This window comes from Schistocerca piceifrons, chromosome 1 (genome assembly GCF_021461385.2).
Source record: "Schistocerca piceifrons isolate TAMUIC-IGC-003096 chromosome 1, iqSchPice1.1, whole genome shotgun sequence".
NCBI lineage: Eukaryota > Metazoa > Arthropoda > Insecta > Orthoptera > Acrididae > Schistocerca > Schistocerca piceifrons.
In genome coordinates, this window is record NC_060138.1 from 387,251,344 (window position 1) to 387,278,676 (window position 27,333).

The 27,333-nt window shown below is 44.1% G+C and overlaps 1 protein-coding gene across 1 annotated transcript in view; it reads left to right on the top strand.

Moving 5' to 3' along the window:
* Positions 1-27,333, top strand: part of LOC124725867 (protein rhomboid-like) — a 227,118-nt gene that overhangs the window by 177,079 nt on the left and 22,706 nt on the right. Inside the window, exon 4 of the mRNA XM_047248460.1 lies at positions 8,004-8,104. Within this exon, the coding sequence (XP_047104416.1) occupies positions 8,004-8,104 (101 nt within the window). The remainder of the gene's footprint in view (positions 1-8,003; positions 8,105-27,333) is intronic.

Consider the following 27,333-nt stretch of genomic DNA (forward strand, 5'->3'; position numbering starts at 1 on the left):
TCACACCATCTTCTTTTTCGAAACCCATGGTGATTCCTACAGAGTAGATTTCTAGTCTCCAGAAAAATCATTATACTCGAACATAATACGTGTTCCAAAATTCTACAAATGATCGACGTTAGAGATATGGGTCTATAGTTCTGCACATCTGTTCGACGTCCCTTCTTGAAAACGGGGATGACCTGTGCCATTTTCCAATCTTTTGGAACGCTACGATCTTCTAGAGACCTGCGGTACACCGCTGCAAGAAGGGGGGCAAGTTCCTTCGCGTACTCTGTGTAAAGTCGAATTGGTATTCCATCAGGTCCAGCTGCCTTTCCTCTTTTGAGCTATTTTAATTGTAAAGGAATAATTTTAAGGCAAACGACCACACAAAGCCATGCATCAAGTATTTCTCGCCTGAAAATTTTGTCACGTGAAGCTTTTGGTCTAGGCGCGCAGTCCGGAACCGCGGGACTGCTATGGTCGCAGGTTCGAATCCTGCCTCGGGCATGGATGTGTGTGCTGTCCTTAGGTTAGTTAGGTTTAAGTAGTTCTAAGTTCCAGGGGACTGATGACCACAGAAGTTAAGTCCCATAGTGCTCAGAGCCAAGCTTTTGGCATTGGAAAGAAACTGAATTCACATGCTTTGCCATGATATTTGTTTCATTTTCCTCCGCGTATGGAGCTTAAATAATAAAGACGAATAAAACAAACAATAGCCGGCCGTGGTGGTCTAGCGGTTCAGGCGCTCAGTCCGGAACCGCGCGACTACTACGGTCGCAGGTTCGAATCCTGCCTCGGGCATGGATGTGTGTGATGTCCTTAGGTTAGTTAGGTTTAAGTAGTTCTAAGTTATAGGGGACTGATGACCACAGATGTTAAGTCCCATAGTGCTCAGAGCCATAAAACAAACAATACAGAGAAATACGGAAGAAAAACTACACACAACCTAAAATTAAGTATAAGATGTAGTTTTATCGATATTAAATGCTGGATGATACCGTACGTCATTTCTTGCTACAGTATAAAAAGCCGCCGCATTTATTTTTGAGAAGTCAGCTAGAAGCTAAAGGCTTCTTGAAAGATTTATATTTTGCATTCCAGTCGTGTTGTAGCGGTGTAGCAAATGACGGTGAGTGTAATAAAAAATACAGAACAGAGGCAGAACTGAAAAAAAAATCCAAACTTGTGTTGCTCTTTCACCTGGCATACATATCACAATGATAATGGACATCCCGTGAATGTTACGATAATTGTAGAGTAACACATATAATAGAAATACACTAATACACACGATAGTCATAATCGTACTAAGGTTTACAACATGTTGGCGTGCAACTTTCCTGGAGCTTCTACTAGGGTCTCAATAATATGTAGAACCCGATTCTCCAAATCTGGTATACGTACAGTCTGCCACTGCCATGTACTTTCATCTGTCTGAAAGGACCCACGCGCACACAAACGCGCAAAAAGGGCTTGAAATGTTGTCTGATATGGTCGGTGTCTATGAGGGTACTTGTGTTGGTTCTGCCGTGCTGTCTCTCGACCGTTTCTGTCTGCTAGGCCGTACGCAAACACCATCTCGGCTCGTTCCTGACTTGAATACCGTATCATTCTGCTGTTTACAGTACGCTGCGTCGATCTCACAGCCTACAACACACAAGGAACACACGGCACGTAGCCAGACAAACTTTCTTTTGTCAGCGGCATCTACAGTGGTAACGATGCATTTCCGGATACATGTTCGTAGGACGTTTTCCCCACACTGCTGATCAAGAAACCGTCCCTACAGTTTGTAGTTTTTATTAATGTTCAGCCTGTATGGTGGAGGTATATTCAGTTTATTGAGCACTTATTTGTAATTGTTAGGTGAGGTTTTATGTAAAATTCGTTCCTGTAAACAATGGCTAATATAAAGAAGTTACCTTTAAATCAACTCGCACCAACAATGCTCACGACCCACCGGTCAGAACTGTTAGTGTGTTGATCGGGACACTCCCTCCTATCTCTGTACAAAAATTTGCGACTACATGATTTTTCCCCTTAATCTTCCTTCTTTGGTCTTCGTCAGTTGGGTTATTGTATATTACCCCTCTGTCGCCGTAGCTTACTCCTATTTATCTCAGAATTTCGAACATGTAGCACCGTTTTACACTGTTTTTCTATGAACGTGTTCTGATATACTGTATGTATGTATGTATACGTTTGTAGATCTTATTGTCCGAAGTACGATCATATGGGACATCTTATGAAATTTGCGACTGGAGTTAGGACTTTTGGATAGGGAGGACGCAGCATGTTATCTTGGATGGAGACTCATGGTCAGATGTAGAAATAACTTCAGGTGTGTCTCAGGAAAGCGTGTTGGGATCCTCGCTATTCCTGCTGTATATTAATGACCTTGTAGCCGGCCGCGGTGGTCTAGCGGTTCTAGGCGCTCAGTCCGGAACCACGCGACTGCTACGGTCGCAGGTTCGAATCCTGCCTCGGGCATGGATGTGTGTGATGTCCTTAGATTGGTTAGGTTTAAGTAGTTCTAAGTTTTAGGGGACTGATGACCATAGATGTTAAGTCCCATAGTGCTCAGAGCCATTAGAGCCAATGACCTTGTAAACAATATTAATAGTAACCTCTGACTTTTTGTAGATGATGCAGTTATCTATAATGAAGTACTTATGAAAGAAGCTGCATAAATGTTCAGTCAGATCTTGATAGCATTTCAAAGTAATTCAACGATTGGGAACTTGCATTAAATGTACAGAAATGTAACACTGTGCACTTCCCAAAACGAAAAATAATGTAGTATCCTATAACTATAAAATAAATGAGTCTCTATTTTAATAGACCAACTCATACAAGTACATGGGTACAGCAGTTTATAGGGGTGTGAAATGGAATGATCACAAGGCTCAATCGTGGATAAAGCAGGTGGTAGACTTAGGTTTGTTGGTACAATACTGGGGAACTGCAATCAGTCTACGAAGGAGATTCCTTACAAATCACTCGTGCGACCAGTTATAGAATATTGCCCAAAAGTGCGGGACCCATACCAAGTAGAACTAAAAGGAGATACTAAATGTGTACAGAGAAGGGCAGCACGAATGGTCACAGGTTTGTTTGATCCGTGGTAGAGTGTCACAGAGGTACTGAAGGACCTTTGGTACAGAGCCGAGTGGAGGGTCTGAATCAGAGGCTGAGACGGTTCTGTGACCGTGTGGGCTGCAGATTCCTCGACTTGCGCCATAGGGTGGTGGGGTTTCGGGTTCCGCTGGATAGGTCAGGAGTCCACTACACACAACAAGCGGCTACACGGGTAGCAGGGGTTGTGTGGCGTGGGCTGGGCGGTTTTTTTAGGTTAGATGGCCTTGGGCAAGTACAGAAAGGGCAACAGCCTCAACGGGTGCGGGGCAAAGTCAGGACATGCGGGGACCAAGCAGCAATCGGTATTGTAATTGTCAACTGTCGAAGCTGCGTTGGTAAAGTACCGGAACTTCAAGCGCTGATAGAAAGCACCGAAGCTGAAATCGTTATAGGTACAGAAAGCTGGCTTAAGCCAGAGATAAATTCTGCCGAAATTTTTACAAAGGTACACACGGTGTTTAGAAAGGATAGATTGCATGCAACCGGTGGTGGAGTGTTCATCGCAGTTAGTAGTAGTTTATCCTGTAGTGAAGTAGAAGTGGATAGTTCCTGTGAATTATTATGGGTGGAGGTTACACTAAACAACCGAACTAGGTTAATAATTGGCTCCTTTTACCGACCTCCCGACTCAGCAGCATTAGTGGCAGAACAACTGAGAGAAAATTTGGAATACATTTCACATAAATTTTCTCAGCATGTTATAGTCTTAGGTGGAGATTTCAATTTACCAGATATAGACTGGGACACTCAGATGTTTAGGACGGGTGGTAGGGACAGAGCATCGAGTGACATTATACTGAGTGCACTATCCGAAAATTACCTCGAGCAATTAAACAGAGAACCGACTCGTGGAGATAACATCTTGGACCTACTGATAACAAACAGACCCGAACTTTTCGAATCTGTATGTACAGAACAGGGAATCAGTGATCATAAGGCCGTTGCAGCATCCCTGAATATGGAAGTTAATAGGAATATAAAAAAAGGGAGGAAGGTTTATCTGTTTAGCAAGAGTAATAGAAGGCAGATTTCAGACTACCTAACAGATCAAAACGAAAATTTCTGTTCCGACACTGACAATGTTGAGTGTTTATGGAAAAAGTTCAAGGCAATCGTAAAATGCATTTTAGACAGGTACGTGCCGAGTAAAACTGTGAGGGACGGGAAAAACCCACCGTGGTACAACAACAAAGTTAGGAAACTACTGCGAAAGCAAAGAGAGCTCCACTCCAAGTTTAAACGCAGCCAAAACCTCTCAGACAAACTGAAGCTAAACGATGTCAAAGTTAGCGTAAGGAGGGCTATGCGTGAAGCGTTCATTGAATTCGAAAGTAAAATTCTATGTACCGACTTGACAGAAAATCCTAGGAAGTTCTGGTCTTACGTTAAATCAGTAAGTGGCTCGAAACAGCATATCCAGACACTACGGGATGATGATGGCATTGAAACAGAGGATGACACGCGTAAAGCTGAAATACTAAACACCTTTTTCCAAAGCTGTTTCACAGAGGAAGACCGCACTGCAGTTCCTTCTCTAAATCCTCGCACAAACGAAAAAATGGCTGACATCGAAATAAGTGTCCAAGGAATAGAAAAGCAACTGGAATCACTCAATAGAGGAAAGTCCACTGGACCTGACGGGATACCAATTCGATTCTACACAGAGTACGCGAAAGAACTTGCCCCCCTTCTAACAGCCGTGTACCGCAAGTCTCTAGAGGAACGGAGGGTTCCAAATGATTGGAAAAGAGCACAGATAGTCCCAGTCTTCAAGAAGGGTCGTCGAGCAGATGCGCAAAACTATAGACCTATATCTCTTACGTCGATCTCTTGTAGAATTTTAGAACATGTTTTTTGCTCGCGTATCATGTCATTTCTGGAAACCCAGAATCTACTATGTAGGAATCAACATGGATTCCGGAAACAGCGATCGTGTGAGACCCAACTCGCCTTATTTGTTCATGAGACCCAGAAAATATTAGATACAGGCTCCCAGGTAGATGCTATTTTTCTTGACTTCCGGAAGGCGTTCGATACAGTTCCGCACTGTCGCCTGATAAACAAAGTAAGAGCCTACGGAATATCAGACCAGCTGTGTGGCTGGATTGAAGAGTTTTTAGCAAACAGAACACAGCATGTTGTTATCAATGGAGAGACGTCTACAGACGTTAAAGTAACCTCTGGCGTGCCACAGGGGAGTGTTATGGGACCATTGCTTTTCACAATATATATAAATGACTTAGTAGATAGTGTCGGAAGTTCCATGCGGCTTTTCGCGGATGATGCTGTAGTATACAGAGAAGTTGCTGCATTAGAAAATTGTAGCGAAATACAGGAAGATCTGCAGCGGATAGGCACTTGGTGCAGGGAGTGGCAACTGACCCTTAACATAGACAAATGTAATATATTGCGAATACATAGAAAGAAGGATCCTTTATTGTATGATTATATGATAGCGGAACAAACACTGGTAGCAGTTACTTCTGTAAAATATCTGGGAGTATGCGTACGGAACGATTTGAAGTGGAATGATCATATAAAACTAATTGTTGGTAAGGCGGGTACCAGGTTGAGATTCATTGGGAGAGTGCTTAGAAAATGTAGTCCATCAACAAAGGAGGTGGCTTACAAAACACTCGTTCGACCTATACTTGAGTGTTGCTCATCAGTGTGGGATCCGTACCAGGTCGGGTTGACGGAGGAGATAGAGAAGATCCAAAGAAGAGCGGCGCGTTTCGTCACTGGGTTATTTGGTAACCGTGATAGCGTTACGGAGATGTTTAATAAACTCAAGTGGCAGACTCTGCAAGAGAGGCGCTCTGCATCGCGGTGTAGCTTGCTCGCCAGGTTTCGAGAGGGTGCGTTTCTGGATGAGGTATCGAATATATTGCTTCCCCCTACTTATACTTCCCGAGGAGATCACGAATGTAAAATTAGAGAGATTAGAGCGCGCACGGAGGCTTTCAGACAGTCGTTCTTCCCGCGAACCATACGCGACTGGAACAGGAAAGGGAGGTAATGACAGTGGCACGTAAAGTGCCCTCCGCCACACACCGTTGGGTGGCTTGCGGAGTATCAATGTAGATGTAGATGTAGACATGAACTGGAAGACTCTTGAAGGTAGACCTAAATTGTCCCGAGAAAGTCTTGTTACAGAGTTTCAAGAACCAGCCTTAATTTATGGGTTTAGGAGTATAGTACAGCCCCCTACGTATCGCTCACATAGGGGTCGTGAAGAAGAGATCACAATAATTACTGCACGCACAGAAGCATGCAAACAATCATTCTACCTGCGCTCCATACTTGAATGCAATGGGAAGAAAGCCAAATTACTGGTACCCCCTGCCATTTACTTCACGCTCGTTTGCAGGGTGTAGATGTAGATGTAGATGTAGATCAACACTACTGGCCATTAAAATTGCTACACCAAGAACAAATGCAGATGATAAACGGGTATTCATTGGACAAAAATATTATCCTAGAACTGACATGTGATTACATTTTCACGCAATTTGGGTGCATAGATCCTGAGAAGTCAGTACCCAGAAAAACCACCTGTGGTCATAATAACGGCCTTGATACGCCTGGGCATTGAGTTAAACAGAGCTTGGATAGTGTGTACAGGTACAGCTGCCCATGCAGCTTCAACACGATACCACAGTTCATCATGAGTAGCGACTGGCGTATTGTGACGTGCCAGTTGCTCGGCCATCATTGACCACACGTTTTCAATTGGTGAGAGATCTGGAGAATGTGCTGGCCAGGGCAGCAGTCGAACATTTTCTGTATCCAGAAAGGCCCGTACAGGACCTGCAACATGCGGTCGTGCACTATCATGCTGAAATGTAGGGTTTCGGAGGGATCGAATGAAGTGTAGAGCCACGGGTCGTAACACATCTGAAATGTAACGTCCACTGTTCAAAGTGCAATCAATGCGAACAAGACGTGACCGAGATGTGTAACCAATGGCACCCTTTACCATCACGCCGGATAATACGCCAGTATGGCGATGACGAATACACGCTTCCAATGTGCGTTCACCTCGATGTCGCCAAACACGGATGCGACCATCACGATGCTGTAAACAGAACCTGGATTCATCCGAAAAAATGACGTTTTGCAATTCGTGCACCCAGGTTCGTCGTTGAGTGCACCTTCGCAGGAGCTCCTGTCTGTGATGGAGCGGCAAGTGTAACCACAGCCATGGTCTCCGAGCTGATAGCCCATGCTGCTACAAACGTCGACGAACTGTTCGTGCAGATGGTTGTTGTCTTGCAAACGTCCACATCTGTTGACTCAGGGATCGAGACGTGGCTGCACGATCCATTACAGCCATGTGGATAAGATGCCTGTCATCTCAACTGCTAGTGATACGAGGCCGTTGGGATCCAGCACGGCGTTCCGTATTACCCTCCTGAAAGCACCGATTCCATGTTCTGCTAACAGTCATTGGATCTTGACCAACGCGAGCAGCAATGTCGCGATACGATAAACCGCAATCGCGATAGGATACAATCCGACTATTATCAAAGTCGGAAACGTGATGGTACTCAGTTCTCCTCCTTACACGAGGCATCACAACAACGTTTATCCAGGCAACGCCGATCAACTGCTGTTTGTGTATGAGAAATCGGTTGGAAACTTTCCTCATGTCAGCACTTTGTAGGTTTCGCCACCGGCGCCAACCTTGTGTGAATGCCCTGAAAAGCTAATCATTTGTATATCACAGCATCTTCTTCCTGTCGGTTAAATTACGCGTCTATAGCACGTCATCTTCGTGGTGTAGCAATTTTAATGGCCAGTAGTGTAGATCTAGGTGAGGAGCTGTAAGTGTTTCTAGACAAGTGCACTGCCGCTGCTGACCTAGCGCCGTGTTGCAGGCTCTCTGGGGACGTCGCTGCTGGAGCCCGACCTCTGCATCGAGGGCGCCTCTGCCGGCGTGTACGCGCTGCTCATCTCGCAGCTCGCCAACATCTGGCTGGTGAGTACTCCACCTTACTCGTGTCGTCAGCGCCGTGGTACTGAATGCTGCCAAACTCTGTGCTCACAACTCGCTTCTCTAAGCCTACGTAGAATGACAACGACGATTACTTCCCTTTCGGAAATAGTGTGCACGTTATCAAACCTACTGAGAAAGGAAGTTGTTCGACTGTATAACTGGCTTACTATTTCGATCTGTCAGATGGTTTCATGCTCAAGATATCTTTGCTTTCAAATTAATCACTCACATATGCACGTCGGTCGAAACACATCAATCGTAATATCCAGTACCGACTTGCATCTACAAAAACTGAAGTATGTTGCTGACCATTAAAACTGCAACTTCAAGAAGAATAATAAACAACGAAATTTTACTTATTGTACGAATCCTTACAGTAGGAACAATACACGATTAAAACTGTGATTAAGTGCTAAATTTAACAGGTGAGAGTGTGTACCGTGGAACACTTTACAGATTTCCATCTCTAGTTAGCTCTGTGATAGAAGTTTAATTTGCTTTCTTAATCCATTTCGAAATGATACATTCATGTTAACTGTGTTCCAGTATTTTCTTGAAACTACAAAGAGACTGTAAGACAAAAAAAAAGAACAAAGGAATTACCCGAATGGATCGGAAATCGGTAGATGTGATGTACAGGTATAGACGAACAAATGATTACAGTTTCAGAAATCTGGACGATTTATTGAAGAGAAAGAGCTGCACAAATTGAGCAAGTCAATAACTCGTTGGTCCACCTCTGACCCTTCTGCAAGCAGTTATTTGGCTTGGGATTAAGTAATTGAGTTGTTAGATGTCCTCCTGAGGAATACTGTGCAAAATTCTGTCCAGTTCGCGCATTAGATTGTCGAAATTTGGATTTAATAGCTGGTTGGAGGACTCTTCTCGTAATGCTCCAAATCTTCTCAAGTGGGAAGAAATCAGGGTAAATAGCTGGCCGTGGTTTAGGGGTAGCGTCTTTGATTCATAATCAAAACGTCTTCGGTCCCGGGTTCGATCCCCGCCACTGCTTAAATTTTGATAAATAATCAGCATTGGCGGCCGAAGACTTCCGGCATAAGAAGTCAGCCTCATTCTGCCAACGGCCTTGTCAAAGAGGGCGGAGGAGTGGATAGAGGTTTAGGGCACTCTCTTGTCCTAGGGGTGGGAAATTGCCCCTAAAAGGCGGAAGAATCAGCAATGATCAACGACATAAGGATGCAGAAGGCAATGGAAACCACTGCATTAAAGACACGTAACGTGTATCCACAGGACACGTGGCCTGTAATTGAAGAAGTGTTATGATGATCTCTCCATTGGCAAAAGATTCCGGAATAGTCCCCCATTCGGATCTCCGGGAGGGGACTGCCAAGGGGGAGGTTACCATGAGAAAAAGATTGAATAATCAACGAAAGGGTAACGTTCTACGAGTCGGGGCGTGGAATGTCAGAAGCTTGAACGTGGTAGGGAAACTGGAAAATCTGAAGAGGGAAATGCAAAGGCTCAATCTAGATATTGTAGGGGTCAGTGAAGTGAAGTGGAAGGAAGACAAGGATTTCTGGACAGATGAGTATCGGGTAATATCAACAGCAGCAGAAAATGGTATAACAGGTGTAGGATTCGTTATGAATAGGAAGGCAGGGCAGAGGGTGTGTTACTGTGAACAGTTCAGTGACCGGTATGTTTTAATCAGAATCGACAGCAGACCAACACCGACAACGATAGTTCAGGTATACATGCCGACGTCGCAAGCTGAAGATGAACAGATAGAGAAAGTGTATGAGGATATTGAAGGGTAATGCAGTATGTAAAGGGGGACGAAAATCTAATAGTCATGGGCGTCTGGAATGCAGTTGTAGGGGAAGGAGTAGAAGAAAAGGTTACGGGAGAATATGGGCTTGGGACAAGGAATGAAAGAGGAGAAAGACTAATTGAGTTCTGCAACAAGTTTCAGCTAGTAATAGCGAATACCCTGTTCAAGAATCACAAGAGGAGGAGGTATACTTGGAAAAGGCCAGGAGATACGGGAAGATTTCAATTATATTACTTCATGGTCAGACAGAGATTCCGAAATCAGATACTGGATTGTAAGGCGTACCCAGGAGCAGATATAGACTCAGATCACAATATAGCAGTGATGACGAGTAGGCTGAAGTTCAAGACATTAGTCAGGAAGAATCAATACGCAAAGAAGTGGGATACGGAAGTACTAAGGAATGACGAGATACGTTTGAAGTTCTCTAACGCTATAGATACAGCAATAAGGAATAGAGCAGTAGGCAGTACAGTTGAAGAGGAATGGACATCTCTAAAAAGGGCCATCACAGATGTTGGGAAGGAAAACATAGGTACAAAGAAGGTAGATGCGAAAAAACCATGGGTAACAGAAGAAATACTTCAGTTGATTGATGAAAGGAGGAAGTACAAACATGTTCCGGGAAAATCAGGAATACAGAAATACAAGTCGCTGAGGAATGAAATAAATAGGAAGTGCAGGGAAGCTAAGACGAAATGGCTGCAGGAAAAATGTGAAGACATCGAAAAAGATATGATTGTCGGAAGGACAGACTCAACATACAGGAAAGTCAAAACAACCTTTGGTGACATTAAAAGCAACGGTGGTAACACTAAGAGTGCAACGGGAATTCCACTGTTAAATGCAGAGGAGAAAGCAGATAGGTGGAAAGAATACATTGAAAGCCTCTATGAGGGTGAAGATTTGTCTGATGTGATAGAAGAAGAAACAGGAGTCGATTTAGAAGAGATAGGGGATCCAGTATTAGAATAGGAATTTAAAAGAGCTTTGGAGGACTTACGGTCGAATGAGGCAGAAGGGATAGATAACATTCCATCAGAATTTCTAAAATCATTGGCTGAAGTGGCAACAAAACAACTATTCACGTTGGTGTGTAGAATATATGAGTCTGGCGATATACCATCTGACTTTCGGAAAAGCATCATCCACACAATTCCCAAGACGGCAAGAGCTGACAAGTGCGAGAATTATCGCACAATCAGCTTAACAGCTCATGCATCGAAGCTGCTTACAAGAATAATATACAGAAGAATGGAAAAGAAAATTGAGAATGCGCTAGGTGACGATCAGTTTGGCTTTAGCAAAGGTAAAGAGACGAGAGAGGCAATTCTGACGTTACGGCTAATAATGGAAGCAAGGCTAAAGAAAAATCAAGACACTTTCATAGGATTTGTCGACCTGGAAGAAGCGTTCGACAATATAAAATGGTGCAAGCTGTTCGAGATTCTGAAAAAAGTAGGGGTAAGCTATAGGGAGAGACGGGTCATATACAATATCTACAACAACCAACAGGGAATAATAAGAGTGGACGATCAAGAACGAAGTGCTCGTATTAAGAAGGGTGTAAGACAAGGCTGTAGCCTTGTACATCATTGTACGGTAGTGAAACATTGACTGTGGGAAAACCGGAACAGAAGAGAATCGAAGCATTTGAGATGTGGTGCTATAGACGAATGTTGAAAATTAGGTGGACTGATAAGGTAAGGAATGAGGAGGTTCTACGCAGAATCGGAGAGGAAAGGAATATGTGGAAAACACTGATAAGGAGAAGGGACAGGATGATAGGACATCTGCTAAGACATGAGGGAATGACTTCCATGGTACTAGAGGGAGCTGTAGAGCGCAAAAACTGTAGAGGAAGACAGAGATTGGAATACGTCAAGCAAATAATAGAGGACGTAGGTTGCAAGTGCTACTCTGAGATGAAGAGGTTAACACAGGAAAGGCATTCGTGGCGGGCCGCATCAAACCAGTCAGTAGACTGATGACCTGATGACCAAAAAAAAAAAAGCACGAAGAAAAGCAGTAGCGTGTGCGAGCGGACATTATCTTGCTGTAGGCAAGACGTGCAGAGCAACAAATCTGGACGTAGAATATTGTCGACGTACCACTGCCCTGTAAGGGTGCCGCAGATGACGACCAAAGGGCCGGCGGTGTGGCCGTGCGGTTCTAGGCGCTTCAGTCTGGAACAGCGTGACCGCTACGGTCGCAGGTTCGAATCCTGCCTCGGGCATGGATGTGTTTGATGTCCTTAGGTTAGTTAGGTTTAAGTAGTTCTAAGTTCTTAGGGACTGCTGACCTCAGATGTTAAGTCCCATAGTGCTCAGAGCCATTTGAACGACGAAAGGGATCTTGCTTTGAAATGAAATGACACCCCAGAGAGACGTCTACAGACATCAAAATAAACTCTGGCGTACCACAGGGGAGTGTTATGGGACCATTGCTTTTCACAATATATATAAATGACCTAGTAGATAATGTCGGAAGTTCCATGCCACTTTTCGTGGATGATGCTGTAGTATACAGAGAAGTAGCAGCATTAGAAAATTGCAGCGAAATGCAGGAAGATCTGCAGCGGATAGGCACTTGGTGCAGGGACTGGCAACTGACCCTTAACATAGACAAATGTACTGTATTGCGAATACATAGAAAGAAGGATCCTTTATTGTATGATTATATGATAGCGGAATAAACACTGGTAGCAGTTACTTTTGTAAAATATCTGGGAGTATGCGTACGGATCGATTTGAAGTGGAATGATCATATAAAATTAATTGTTGGGAAGGCCGGTGCCAGGTTTAGATTCATTGGGAGAGTCCTTAGAAAATGTAGTCCATCAACAAAGGAGTACACTCGTTCGGCCTATACTTAGGTATTGCTCATAAGTGTGGCATCGGTACCAGGTCGGGTTGACAGAGGAGATAGAGAAGATCCAAAGAAGAGCGGCGCGTTTCGTCACAGGGTTATTTGGTAAGCGTGATAGCGTTACGGAGATGTTTAGCAAACTCAAGTGGCAGACTCTTCAAGAGAGGCGCTCTGCATCGCGATGTAGCTTGCTGTCCAGGTTTCGAGAGGGTGCGTTTCTGGATGAGGTATCGAATATATTGCTTCCCCCTACTTATACCTCCCGAGGAGATCGCGAATGTAAAAGTAGAGAGATTCGAGCGCGCACGGAGGCCTTCCGGCAGTCATTCTTCCCGCGAACCATACGCGAGTGGAACAGGAAAGCGGGGTAATGACAGTGGCACGTAAAGTGCCCTCCGCCACACACCGTTGGGTGGCTTGCGGAGTATAAATGTAGATCTAGATGTAGATCCCATCCTAGTTGCCTAATTGTCAGGCCGTATGCCGAATGACAGTCAGGTTTGTATCCCAGCGCTGTACGGGGCTTCTCCAGACACGTCTTCACTGGTCATCTGGGTTTATTTCGAAGCGGGACTCCTCACTGAAGACAATTCTACTCCAGTGATATTACATGCCGAATGTGCCCTACTCTACTGCGACCGGGCTTCTTGAAGTACAAAAGTCAATGTAACCGGCGCGAGGGACGCCATGAGCTTGATCCCCTTTCTATGTGCCGGCTACTATTGATCCTTGTGGCCACTTAAGCACATCGGGTCGATGACAATGATGAGTGCTTCTGTCACGATTGTTCGGTCCTCTTGTTCGGTCTGGGTTTAAGTAGTTCTGAGTTCTAGGGGGCTGATGACCATAGCTGGTTAAGTCTCATAGTGCTCAGAGCCATTTGAACCATTTTTTTCTTGTTCTGTCGTCTTTCTAAGTCGACGGCTTCCTTCTTGACGCTGTGCTCCGCCTTTTCCACCAATATCGTCGAATATTGGCATCGCTCTGTTCAAATGTCGAGCGATTCGCCGATTAGTCTATCCGGCCTCTTTGAGTTTAACTTCATGTTCTCTTTCAAATTCTGACATTTCCGTTTATTGTTCACGTGCCTGATTGCGAACCATAGTAACTGTCCAAAGGACCACACGGAATGAAATTCGCAAAGACTTTATTGCCTGGTATCGACATGTCCCGTGTTTACTATCATTGTCAACTGTACAGCGAAATTACGCTGGTGCGTCACACATTCATCTATCGGCTTCCAGAGATTATAGCATTGCATTTTCCGTCGATACCTGTATGAATGTCAATTTGTGACCAGTTTACAAATCTCCTTCGTTATGCGTCGTTTTTTTGTTTATATTATAGTGTATTACACCAAAACAAACAAGTTTTTTTTCATAGATGAAACACTATTCCGAGACCATCTACCAAGGAACAAATATTCTATTCAAATTTTAAAATGTTTCAATTGAGAAAATTTTGTCGATGCTATTTTTAATAGATGTATGTCATTTCATTAACTACCACATACCAATAATCTGCAAGTGAGGTCAAATTAAGAAATAGTATCATCAAAAATCAGTTACAAGTTAAAAATGGTAGCGGTCGCGCGGTTCCAGACTGAAGCGCCTAGAACCGCTCGGCCACACAGGCCGGCTGGTATAAGACGGTATGTAGTTTTTCACCCCTGTTGTTCAGGCTATACGTCGAAGAAGCAATCATAGAAATAAAAGAATAGTTGAAGAGAGGGATTAAAATTCAATGTGAAAGTATATCAGCCGATGACATTGTTGTCCTCAGTGCAACTAAAGAATTACAGGATGTGTTGAATGAAATGGACAGTGTAATGAGTACAGGATTTGGACTGAGAGTAAATCGAAGAAATACGAAGGTAATGAGAAGTGACAGGATTGAGAACAGTGAGAAACTTAATAGTAAGACTGATTGTCGTGAAGTAGATCAAGTCAGAGAATTCTGCTACCTAGGCTGCAAAACAACCAATGATGGGCGGAGCAAGGAGGACATAAAAAAACAGACTAGCACTGGCAAAAGCGGCATTCCTGGCCAAGAGAAGTCTACTACAGGGCTTCCCAACGTGTGGTCCGCGGACCGCTTAGGGGTCCGCCGGCTCTTTCTAGGGGGTCCGCGGCCACCTTTCACCAAATCGTGTAAAATAATGAGTAAAATTATTGAATAAAAATGTGAAAAACAAATTCATCACTTTTTTTCGTGTGAAAAAAATGTGTACTTTTACTTCAGGTCGTATTCCCAACCAGCCTTTGCGGTTCCTGCTAACTGCCGGCTATGGACTGACAGCTGCCATTCAGTAGATACGCGAAGACGTAAAAATAACTAGACTTTCCGAGATGTTTACATGGGCATGAAAATCGATTGTGGAACTGGAAAACGGCTTTATAAAAGGAAATTTCCAGAATCGATTTTGAAGTGTTACCTGACCAACCAAAAGCGGAACTGGGACATCGGCTTACGAAATCCGGTTTTGGAAACGCATGTAAACTCGGTGAATGTATTCTCACACATTGCACAACAGATGTCACAATAGTCCTTTAAAGGCAATTCCTTGGCCCGAATCATGGGTCTGACTCTTTTCTTCACAGCTGCGCGGAATGGCCGCACAGTCTAAGGAGCCATGTCGTCGTGGCTTGCGCAGCCGCTCCCGCCGGAAGTTAAAGTCCTCCCTTGTGTGTGTGTGTGTGTGTGTGTGTGTGTGTGTGTGTGTGTGTGTGTGTTTTGTCCTTAGTGGAAGTTAAACTTAGTTAATAGTGTGTAAGACTAGGGACTGATGACCTCAGCAGTTAAGTCCCATAGACTTTACATACATTTGAACATTTTTCCACACACACGACTGTTACGAAATATGCATGCTCCTTACACAACAGTAGCCAAACAGTGGAAGTGAACAGACCACAAGCGGCAGCTTGTCAACAGCGAAGAGTTTCGACATGACGTTGATTGCTCTTGTAGGAAGGCAGCTCCAACGTGTGAAATGTCAATTACCAAGTAATTTTAATCAGGCTATAATGTGATGAACAAAGGGAGTAAATCCACTAGTAAGTGTCTAGATACAGTGGGAATTCACATTGGATCGTTAATTTCAAGTTGTGTTCATTCATCTCTAAACGAAAGACTATTGATACTTCGGGGGGGGGGGGGGGGGGGGGACGGGTAATTGGGAACATGGCACTTGCGTTAAGAATCTTTCAGTTCCCATGGGTTTCGCTCTGAAATTTAAAGTTACTGTGCTCTTGACTGACTAGGGGTCCGCCATGGATTTTCGACTGAAGAAGGGGTCCGCCAGCTGAAAAGCTTGGGAAGCCCTGGTCTACTAGTATCAAAATAGGTCTTAATTAGAAGAAGACATTTCTGAGAATGTACGTCTGGAGCACAGCATTGTATGGTAGTGAAACATGGACTGTGGAAAAACGGGAACAGAAGAACGAAGCATTTGAGAAATGGTGATACAAAAGAATGTTGAATATTAGGTGTACTGATTAGGAATGAGGAGGTTCTCCGCAGAATCGGTGAGGAACGGAATGTGTGGAAAACACTGACAAGAAGAAGGGACAGGATGATAGGACATCTGTTACGACTTCAGGGAATAACTTCCATGGTATTCTTCGGAGCTCCCAAGAGTAAACTGCAGGGGAAGACAGAGATTGGAATACATCGAGAAAATAATTGTGGACGTAGGTTGTAAGTGCTACTGTGAGATGAAAAAGTTGGCAAACATCACGTATTCCTAGGTACACTATGCTCCAGGTACAACACTCACCCCCACACAGAGTTGCCACCTCTAGCACTAACAGTGGTTCAAACCTGGCTGCGCGTCGAGTCGAACTGAGCAGCAAGCTCGCCACACATGGATACGTCATTCTGCGCTGCTTCACCTCTACGCTACACTCATCAAACATAGCAGTGGGCCACACTCCTCAAACATAGCAGTTGGCAAGTAGTGGCGTCCCAATCTCGGCAACCCACTGCCAGATGTTTCCAATGAGTGAGACCTGTCGAACGTGCTTGTGTGGTGAACGATCGAACACGCTCTGTATTTACGTAGATCAGAACAACACGGACCCCATGCGGCCTTGAGTTACCTTGTACAACTAAAACGTCACGGAGACCTCTAAAACGGTGTACAACCCCATCCTTACCACGTCGGATATGTAACGGATGCCGTCCAAATGGGCCGCCTTGCGAACCAAAGGTGGTCATGTTTTGCACCCCATAATGTGGCGCCAGATGATGGGGCAGTATGACGACGAATACCACATGCATCTGGTAACACTTCGTTCTCCTCGGAGACTCCGCTCGCGGACACGTCCATGGTGATCGCTGTACGTCGAATCGGGACTCGTCTGGAAATACGACGTGCTGCCACTCGTGTGTCCAGAGTTACCGTCTGGCGCACAACTGTCGTGACGGCTCTCTGTACTGCCACAAGTCTGAGCAGCGGTCTCTGTGCTGCGCCCCACACGTCGTCTCACTGTCTGGATAATTATATTGCTGCAAACAAACCCATTTTCCCTCTCGAGGTATGTGACGCCGCTGTACGATTCTCCACGATGTCGTTTCGGGCGCTAATCACAAGCAGTAACATCCTGGGACGGTAGATCGCATCTCGATTAGTCTCGATCCTACCGCTGTCGTATTCCAGCATGCGCTTGTACACGTTTCACCTACCTACACGAGACATAACGTGATCTTCTCACAAATAACTGACATTGCAATATGATTTCTGAATTAAAAACTCTCTGCGTATCCTTTCCTTACATAGGGTGATTTCTTCCGCCGCTTAAAAACTCTTAAGGATTGTTCGAGGAGAGGATACGGAAAGAAGCTCTAATAAACTTATGTCCGTAAATGCATGGTATCATGCTAGAGACCACTTATTCAATCATACACTGTTACAGAGATTGCGGTCTAATACGCGCTGTACCATGCAGCCCCAGCATGTGTTGAAAGTGGTTTCCATATGCCTCAATGCATGCGTGTTCGCGCCTTAGCATGCTTTGTCTCACAGGTTCACATCGGCCATGCTGCACCCCAACAGTGTCAAAGGCAGCACGAATACACTGCCCCAGTGTCTCCACATCTGGAATGGGCTCTGCATACACTATACTTTCGAGATGTCCCCATAACCAGAAATCGCACGGTTTAGATCCGCTGTACGAGCAGGCCGTGCAACTGAACTCCCTCGTCCGATCCATCGATCAGGGAGGGTACAATTGAGATGCGTCCTGACGATAACGGCAGAGTGGGCTGGAGCACCATCATTTAGCAACCACATAACCCTTCTTCCAGCAGGGGAGGCAAAGTCACCCGCAAGAAATACCGATTGTTCCGTCCTGTTAGGCGACAAGACTGGTCCCAAAATATGGTCACAAATTATCCCGGCCCACTCATTCCGGCTGTATCGATGCTGATGATTCGCTGTAACCATACCATTGGGATTCTATATACTATCCTACAGATGACTGTTAAGAAAATAGAAGATATCACTTCGCGTAAAGAAGGTCTCATCTGTGATTGGGATGGATGACACAAATTCCGGAATAGTATCTGTCTAGTGAAGAAACCAGTGAAGAAACTGCTCCCGATGTGAAAAATCTGTCGCTAGTAAGCCCTGCAAACGCTATAAGCTATAAGGGAAGTAACAAGTGTCGTGGAGAATGTTCTACACGGTAGTCTGGCTTACCCTTTACTGGCGGGCCAACTGGCTGGTACAATGTTTATCACATTTTCCTCCAAGTCTGGTGCAAACACACGGCAAAACATTGTTGCAAACATTGAATGCTGTGATTGTTGTCGGCGGGGATATGTCTCCTGATACAATCTTGCTGCCCACCGCCCGTTGCTATTTGCCTTTCCGAAAGTAAACACGATGTCAGCAAGTTCTCGATTCGAATAGGGAACCAGTGTGTGTGCAACGCTGTATCATATCCAATATAAGGTGAGTTAGCAAGAAAAGTGAATCAGACACAACATTGCCTTTTACTATAGCAGGCGACGGCGCTGGGCACGACGTATGAGGAGCAGGATCACTCTCCAGAAGGAAACAATGCATGAGGAAACTGTGGCTGCGTGGTACAGCGCGTATTAGACCGTAGTCTCTGGAACAAAGTATTACTGAATAAATGGTCTCTAGCATGGAAACCATGCATTTCCGGACACAAGTTCATTAGATCTTTTCTGGTGAGTGTTCTCTCATCGATCAGTCCCTAGAGTTTGTACACGGTGGAAAAAAATCACCCTGTATACAGACTGTACATGGCGTTACTATATGTTTTATTGAACTGAAACGCTGATCACGTGCATATCCAAGCATGTGGTACTCTTCACGCCAATTTGACATTTGTTGCTTGTCATATTCATAGTGTAACAATTTTAATGGCCAATAGCGCCTACAGCATGATCATCGTTATCAGAAAGTACAAAGCAGATCCTATCTGTTCACTATTACAGTTTCTTCTCACGACGATCACTACGACCTTTCTGCAGTAAGTTAAGGTGTTAAAAAAAACTCTGTAGGTACCATGTAGCTCGTAATAAATTAAACACATATTATGTAAGTACGAGGGTTACACGAGCGGTAGAAATTCCAAGAATAGAAAGTACTTTTGAAGCTTTATATTTTTTTGTGAACGTATCTGTAGAATGCAGTAAATGAAGCAGGCAAAAAGGAATACAAACGTCTCAAAAATGAGATCGACAGGAAGGGCAAAATGGCTAAGCAGGGATGGCTAGAGGACAAATGTAAGGATGTAGAGGTGCATATCACTAGGGGTAAGACAGATACTGCCTACAGGAAAACCAAAGAGACCTTTGGAGAAAAGAGAACCACTTGCATGAATATCAAGAGCTCTGATGGCAACCCAGTTCTAAGCAAAGAAGGGAAAGCAGAAAGGTGGAAGGAGTATATAGAGGGTCTATACAAGGACGATATTCTTGAGGACAATATTATGGAAATGGAAGAGGATGTAGACGAAGATGGAATGGGAGATATAATACTGCGTGAAGAGTTTGACAGAGCACTAAAAGACCTAAGTCGAAACAAGGCCCCGGGAGTAGACAACATTCCATTAGAACTACTGACAGCCTTGGGAGAGCGAGACCTAACAAAACTCTACCATCTAGTGAGCAAGATGTATGAGACAGGCGAAATACCCCCAGACTTCAAGAAGAATGTAATAATTCCAATCCCAAAGAAAGCAGGTGTTGATAGATGTGAAAATTAATGAACTATCATTTTAATAAGCCACGGCTGCAAAATACTAACACAAATTCTTTACAGACTAATGGAAAAACTGGTAGAAGCCGTTCTCGGGGAAGATCAGTTTGGATTCCGTAGAAATGTTGGAACACGTGAGGCAATACTGACCCTACGACTTATCTTAGAAAGTAGATTAAGGAAAGGCAAACATGTTTCTAGCATTTGTAGGCTTAGATAAATCTTTTGACATTGTTGACGGGAATACTATATTTCAAATTCTGAAGGTGGTAGGGGTAAAACACAGGGAGCGAAAGGCTATTAACAATTTGTACAAAAACCAGATGGCAGTTATAAGAGTCGAGGGGCATGAAAGGGAAGCAGTGGTTGGGAAGGCAATGAGACAGGGTTGTAGCCTATCCCCGATGTTATTCAATCTGGATATTGAGCAAGCAGTAAAGGAAACAAAAGGAAAATTCGGAGTAGGAATTAAAATCCATGGAGAAGAAATAAAAACTTGAGGACCGCCGATGACATTGTAATTCTGTCAGACGCAGCAAAGGACCTGGAAGAGCAGCTGAACAGAATGGACAGTGTATTGAAAGGAGGATATCAGATGAACATCAACAAAAGCAAAACGAGGATAATGGAATGCAGTCGAATTAAATCGGGTGATGCTGCGGGCATTAGATTAGGAAAGGAGACGCTTAAGCGCGACCACTACGGTGGCAGTTTCAAATCCTGCCTCGGGCATGGATGTATGTGACGTCCTTAGATTAGTTAGGCAACTGATGGCCTCAGCAGTTAAGTCCCATAGTGTTCAGAGCCATTTGAACCATTTTGAGACGCTTAAAGTAGTAAATGAGTTTTGCTATTTGGGGAGGAAAATAACTGACGATGGTCGAGGTAGAGAGGATATAAAATGTAGACTGGTAATGGCAAGGAAAGCGTCTCTGAAGACGAGAAATTTGTTAACATCTAGTATAGATTTAAATGTCAGGAAGTCATTTCTGAAAGTATTTGTGTGGAGTGAAGCCATCTATGGAAGTGAAACGTGGACGATAAATAGTTTAGACAAGAAGAGAATAGAAGCTTTCAAAATGTGATGCTACAGAATAATGCTGAAGATTAGATGGGTAGACTAATGAGGAGGTATTGAATAGAACTGGAGAGAAGAGAAATTTGTGGCACAACTTGACTAGAAGAAGGGATCGGTTGGCAGGGCATATTCTGAGGCATCAAGGGATCACCAATTTAGTATTGGAGGGCAGCGTGGAGGGTAAAAATCGTAGAGGGAGACCAAGAGATGAATACACTAAACAGATTCAGAAGGATTTAGGTTTCAGTAGGTACTGGGAGATGAAGAAGCTTGAACAGGATAGAGTAGCATGGGGAGCTGCATCAAACCAATCTCTGGACTGAAGACCACAACAACAACATCTGCAGGTTATTTCTTGTACTACAACCAACCATACACACTCATTTTCTGAGCGATTTCTTACTCAAGCGTCGTGGAAGTATTCAGGCTACTCTTTTGAATACGTTGTCACTCTCTCTTGTACCTCATCGCAGTTTTCCAACTACGTTATCCCCAAATTTTGCTTCAGTTTTCGAAACAAAAAGCAACTAAAAAGCGTGCAGAAGATGTGGTCTGTGCAATTGATAGACCATAATTCCTCATTCGAAGTACTATAGTCCGCAGCTCGTGGTCGTGCGGCAGCGTTCTCGCTTCCCGCGCTCGGGTTCCCGGGTTCGTTCCCGGCGGGGTCAGGGATTTTCTCTGCCTCGTGATGACTGCGTGCTGTGTGATGTCCTTAGGTTAGTTAGCTTTAAGTAGTTCTAAGTTCTAGGGGACTGATGACCATAGCTGTTAAGTCTCTTAGTGCTCAGAGCCATTTGAACCATGGAAGTTCTATGATAGTTCTTACGCGGAAAACGTATAACTTCACATGGCAACCACATTTGTATACTTTCCTCGTTCCCCAACTAAGAAGCCCAGTTCGGGAATGAACGCCGCGTTTATCAACATGATAGAGCAGCAGTTTATACTTCAAGATCTTGGAGTTGTTAATTTCTAGATGATAACATACGTGCGAGGACTGAATAGCTCCAACTCCTGATTTTTACTCGGCTCGTCATTTTTGCAACGCTTTGGAACGCCGATCTCTCTTATGACTACCAAATGTTCACATCTGTGGTTATTTTTCAACCTATCGCGAAGTACTGTTGGTTACTATGAGGCAAGTTTCGCCACTTGAACGGCAATTTCTCAACAGTAGAATCTCATGCCATCGGAGGAACACAGATTTATAAGCAAAGTCGTTCACACATTGATTCAGTCTGTAAATTTTTAGAGATATGCAACCCAGAATGGCCAATATAAACTGTCTGCAGTAAAGCTTTCTGCGTACAGGTAGTTGATGGCCAAGGGAGAGAAACGTGAAAAAGAAACAGACAATTTTCTTGTAGAGAAATTTCTATCGCTTTCTGAAGCGCAAGGTAAAAAAAGGGAAAGCCCTCATAAGACCGAAGGGTATTGGAAGATCACAATGTTTAAATTCGGTTCTGAACAATGGAGCAGCCTAACTTATTTTTTATTAATAAATCGCTGCTAAAGGTGAAAAAATAAATAGAATGCAGTAAAAATAATAGGGTATAGTAAGGATTGAACAGCGGGTATCTGGATTGATAGTTAGCGGCTAACCCACTTTTCCATCAAGCCACCCTTCAATGAATATTTGAGTTTTGTTTAACTATTGGCCGTATCAAGACTTATGAATGATGAAATACAAGTATGGTTTTAAATAACGTATATCTGTTGCATGGGAAACCGTATCGTCTTCCACTGAAGTTACGGCTCCCCTCACTCAGTTACCCTCAAGAGCAGTCCTTCCATATTAACATTAGCTCTGCGCGTTCGTCACGTAAGCAACACGCCGCAGAGCCTCTTACAGTCCTAATTACAGGTTACTCGCATTTGGGAGGATAGTGATTAAAATACTCTTCCAGCGATATTGGTGCAAATTTTCCGTTCTTTCCATAGCTCGCTTAAGACAACTGCCGGGGTGATTGCTCTGAAAATAACGCTATCAATTTTCCTTCATATCCTTCGCCCATCTTAGCTTCCTCTCTAATGAACTAGTCGATGACGGGAGATAAACTCAAAGTTTCCTCTTTCTTTAATTACATTTTAACTACGGACAGCAGGAGCCTGTTCGTGAAGTTGTCTCTTTGATGAACAGTCTCTTTACCACACAATAAAATAAGAATAGCCTAAACGAGTCGGTGTTCTAGGCAGGTGGTAAATAATCAACACAATTCATCGGTCATTTTGGCACAGTATAATTTATTTTCTTTTGATTCGACCAAGGATTCGATCAAGCGAAGTGGCGCAGTGGTTAGCACACTGAACTCGCATTCGGGAAGATGACGGTTGGAATCTCCTTCTGGCCAACCATAATTTCCGTCGTTTCCCTAAATAGCTTACGGCTAATTTTGGGACTGTTCATCTGAAAAGGACACGAAAGATTTCCTTCCCCATCTTTCATTGTTCCAAGCTTGTGACCTGCCTCTAATTACCTCGTTGTCCACGGGACTTCAGACTCTAGTCCTCATTCTTTTCTTCCTTCCTTCCTTCTCATTCGATCCACTCTACCGAATGAGGTGATGCGTAGACTGACTCTCTGGAGAAGCTGTTTTCAAATCTCTGTCCTGCTACTTGGTTTAGCTCATCAATAGTTTACCAAAATCGCTCAAGGCGAATGCTGAAGTAAGGGACACTAAAGAAACTGTGGTCCGTCCTTAAAGATCTTGGTTCAACAAGACGTTAAACTTTGTTCTTCCTATTTTCCAGTATCAGTCCAGTTTCTGTAATGTCAGGCCGTGAAGAATATCGCGTAACTTGTTTAAGCCATGTAAATTGTGGTTAGCTACAGAGTGTTCGTTGTTCTTCTATTTTTGTCCTTGGAACATCACAAAAATCACATCTCTAGGCTCCCGTATCAACTACTAGTGCCTCCTTACACCATTTGTTTCTTCCAGACGGTACGATACCTTGTGCAAAAGAGCATCTTTCTTGCTCCAGGCACTAAGAGGGACAGTAACTCGAAGTTGGATCATCTACATCTACACTCTGGTGTGCGGCGAAGGATAATTCAGGCACCACAACTTCCCCGCCTCATCCCGTTCCCTGTTCCATTCGCGAATGATACAAGGGAATAATATTGGTAAACTATAATTTCTCTGAGTTACTCGTAGTGGACATTTTGCGAAATGTACGAGGGAGGAGATAATATATCGCCCGACACTTTTTCGAATGTACAGCAAACCTCTCCGTGATAAGCAACACCTCTCTTGAAGCGTCCGCACAGGACTCTATTGAGTATCTCTGTAACGGTCTCGCGCTTACTAAACGATCTCATGACGAAACTTACCGCTCGCCGTTGGATCTCCTCTATCTCCTCCATCCATCCAACCTGGAAAGGGTTAGAGACTGATGAACAATATCGAAAAACTGGCTGGACAAGGATTCTGCAAGCCCCTGCTTCCTAGAGGAATTAAACAAGACGCTCTACGAAGGACTTATCCGAATGGGAAGAAAAACCGGTAGATGTGACATACATGTAGAGACAAGCAAACGATTACAGTGTTAGAAAAATTGGATGGTTAATTCAGGAGAAAGAACTCCACAAATTGAGCAAGTCAGCAACGCGTTAGATCACTTCTGACTCTCATGAAATCAGTTATTAGGCTTGTCTTCGATTGTTAGAGATGCTGGATATCCTTCCGATGGGTATTCTGTCCAGTCGGTGCATTAGATCGTCAAAATCCTGGGCTGGTTTTACGGCACTGCCCATAATACCCCAGACATTCTCAGTTAGGGAGATAAGCGGCGACCTTGCTGCCAAAGCACGGAGGAAAGCAGGGGAAAATATCGCCGTGTACGAGTGGGCACTGTCTTGCACAAATGTAACTCCAGGATGGCTTCCCGTGAAAGGGCAACAAAATGGAGCGTAGAATATTGCCAATGTACCGCTGTGCTTAAAGGTGCCGCGGATGACAACCAAAGGGGTCCTGCAGTGGAAAGAAATGGCACTCCACACCATCACTTATACTTGGTACTTACTGGAATTAAGGAAAACGTGGAAGGGAGGGACCACCAATATAACTTTCTCTTCACACAACCTGTTTATTTAGTAATATATAAACTGTGTTTTACATATAATCAGAGCATTTAACCATAAAATTTTCTTTAACAAAATGAATAAGTTTGAAAAATTCTTTTGACCTTAAACCTTAAGTTGAATAAGCTTTTAATCTTTGCAAAAGAAATCTGAAGTGCTGTATTGCTAAACAGCAAACAACAAATATGACAATATGACCTGCAGCCCGCCCGTTATCTGGTGAAACAGTGGTGTTTACTACCGCGCTGGACATAGTCTTTCTTATTAAATGCCCTTCTGCAGTACACAATATATAAGCACCATTGATGACAAGAGTGATCCATTTGCTCAAAACTTAACTTTTAATTTGAGAGCTGTATGTCAAAAGGTTAAGATGCGCACCTGTGCATAAAGGTTAAACAGATTAGCAAACAATATGACAATGATAAGGGTTACTTCAGAGCAACCAACCTCTTAACTTCAATCGGCAACCAAGGTCCCTTTTATTTTGACTAAAGCCCTGGTGCTAGCTGGCTGTTAATATTTTCAAAGTTATACTGATTGTCAGTTATTCAGACCACTCTGAAGGAACGTCTTAAAGCATTACTTGTTAACACTTATTACAAGAGAACCTACTCGTCGGAACCACAGGATACAGCTAAAATACACCAATAATGACCCGTTTTTTCAAACACAGAAACTAACAGCTTACTACAACAGATTTTTCAGATTATAGCTAATGACTGAGAAATGCAAGTACAATCAAAGAATTGAATCGGTCAACAGCTAAATCTAACCACAAGGTCCTTCGTTTAACGGCAACCTGTGCATTAGTACAATTGTTCCGGCTGTATTTACGACCAAGAGCTGATTAATTAGCACATTAATGATCGGGTACAAACCAGAAAGAAAAGGCAATATTATAGCGGGACAGAGTTTCAAACGGCAACTATGTCTTAGTACAATACTACTGCCTATATTTATGACCAAAGAGCCGACCGAGTAACACTCTGAATGTCGGGTACAAACCAGAAAATAATAAGGGGGGCAGGTAGACAATGAAACAAATAGCCATGAGGATTACAGAATGTTACTGCCGTTTATCAGCAAGTAGTTCCATGGATCCACGGTGCTTCGCAGCGGTTACTGAATCGTGTCGATGAAACCAGGTAGAAGAGGGCAGGAGGCCGTGAGCGTTCGTCCGACACGAATGCTGCCAACCAGCTGATGGGATGTCGGCCTGCTGCTTGTAGTCGACGCTGACCCTGGTGAAGTACTCCGGTATCTTCGCTCTGCGCAGGCCCTCCTTGCACAGCTCCTGGCTTCGGCCGCTCGGACCTCGTGACCACCTCTTGTCACGACGCTACAGTCAATTCCCGAACTTCGTGCCTCTTCCTCAGGACAGCGAACCCCGTATATACATCGGCAAGCAAAGACCTTCTAAGGGCACAACCCACAGATACCAACTCTTCCTCATAGATATTGATAATGGGACCGCAAGTAGGACTGTCGATACTTCAATTGAGGCAGTGGGGCCAGGCAGAACAGTCTACTAATTCAATGGTGCCACGGCTCAATCACGCCTGGTTGTCGGGCAGTATGGCGGGCGACAATCAAGTTGGTAACGCAACACAGTTCGGAGCGTCTCCAGACACGTCTTTGGCCTGGAATTTCATTGACTGGAACAGAACTGTATTCAGTGATCAGTCCTACTTCGAACTGAGCCCAGATGGCTGGCCAGGACGTGTCTGGAGACACCTCGGACAGCAGTGGGATACTAATCTGACTGTTGCCCACCATGTGACCCAACAACCAATTCTGACTGTCTGGGTGCCATTTCATTTCATAACAGGACACCACTGGTTGTCATCCACAGTACCCATAAAGCACACCGGTACGTCGATGATATTCTACGCCCAGTTTTGTTGTCCGTCATGGCAAGCCATCCTGGGTTTACATTACAGCAAGATAATGCCCGCTCGCACATGGCGAGAGTTTCTATTACTTGTCTTGGCACTTGTCCAAGCCTCCCTTGCCCATCAGTGTCATCAGTTCTCTCTCAAATTGAGAAAGTTTGGAGCTTTATGGGCAGGGACCTCCAACCATCACGAGATTTTCACGATCTAACGCTCAAATTAGACAGAATTTGGCACAATATCCCTCAAGAGGACATCCAACA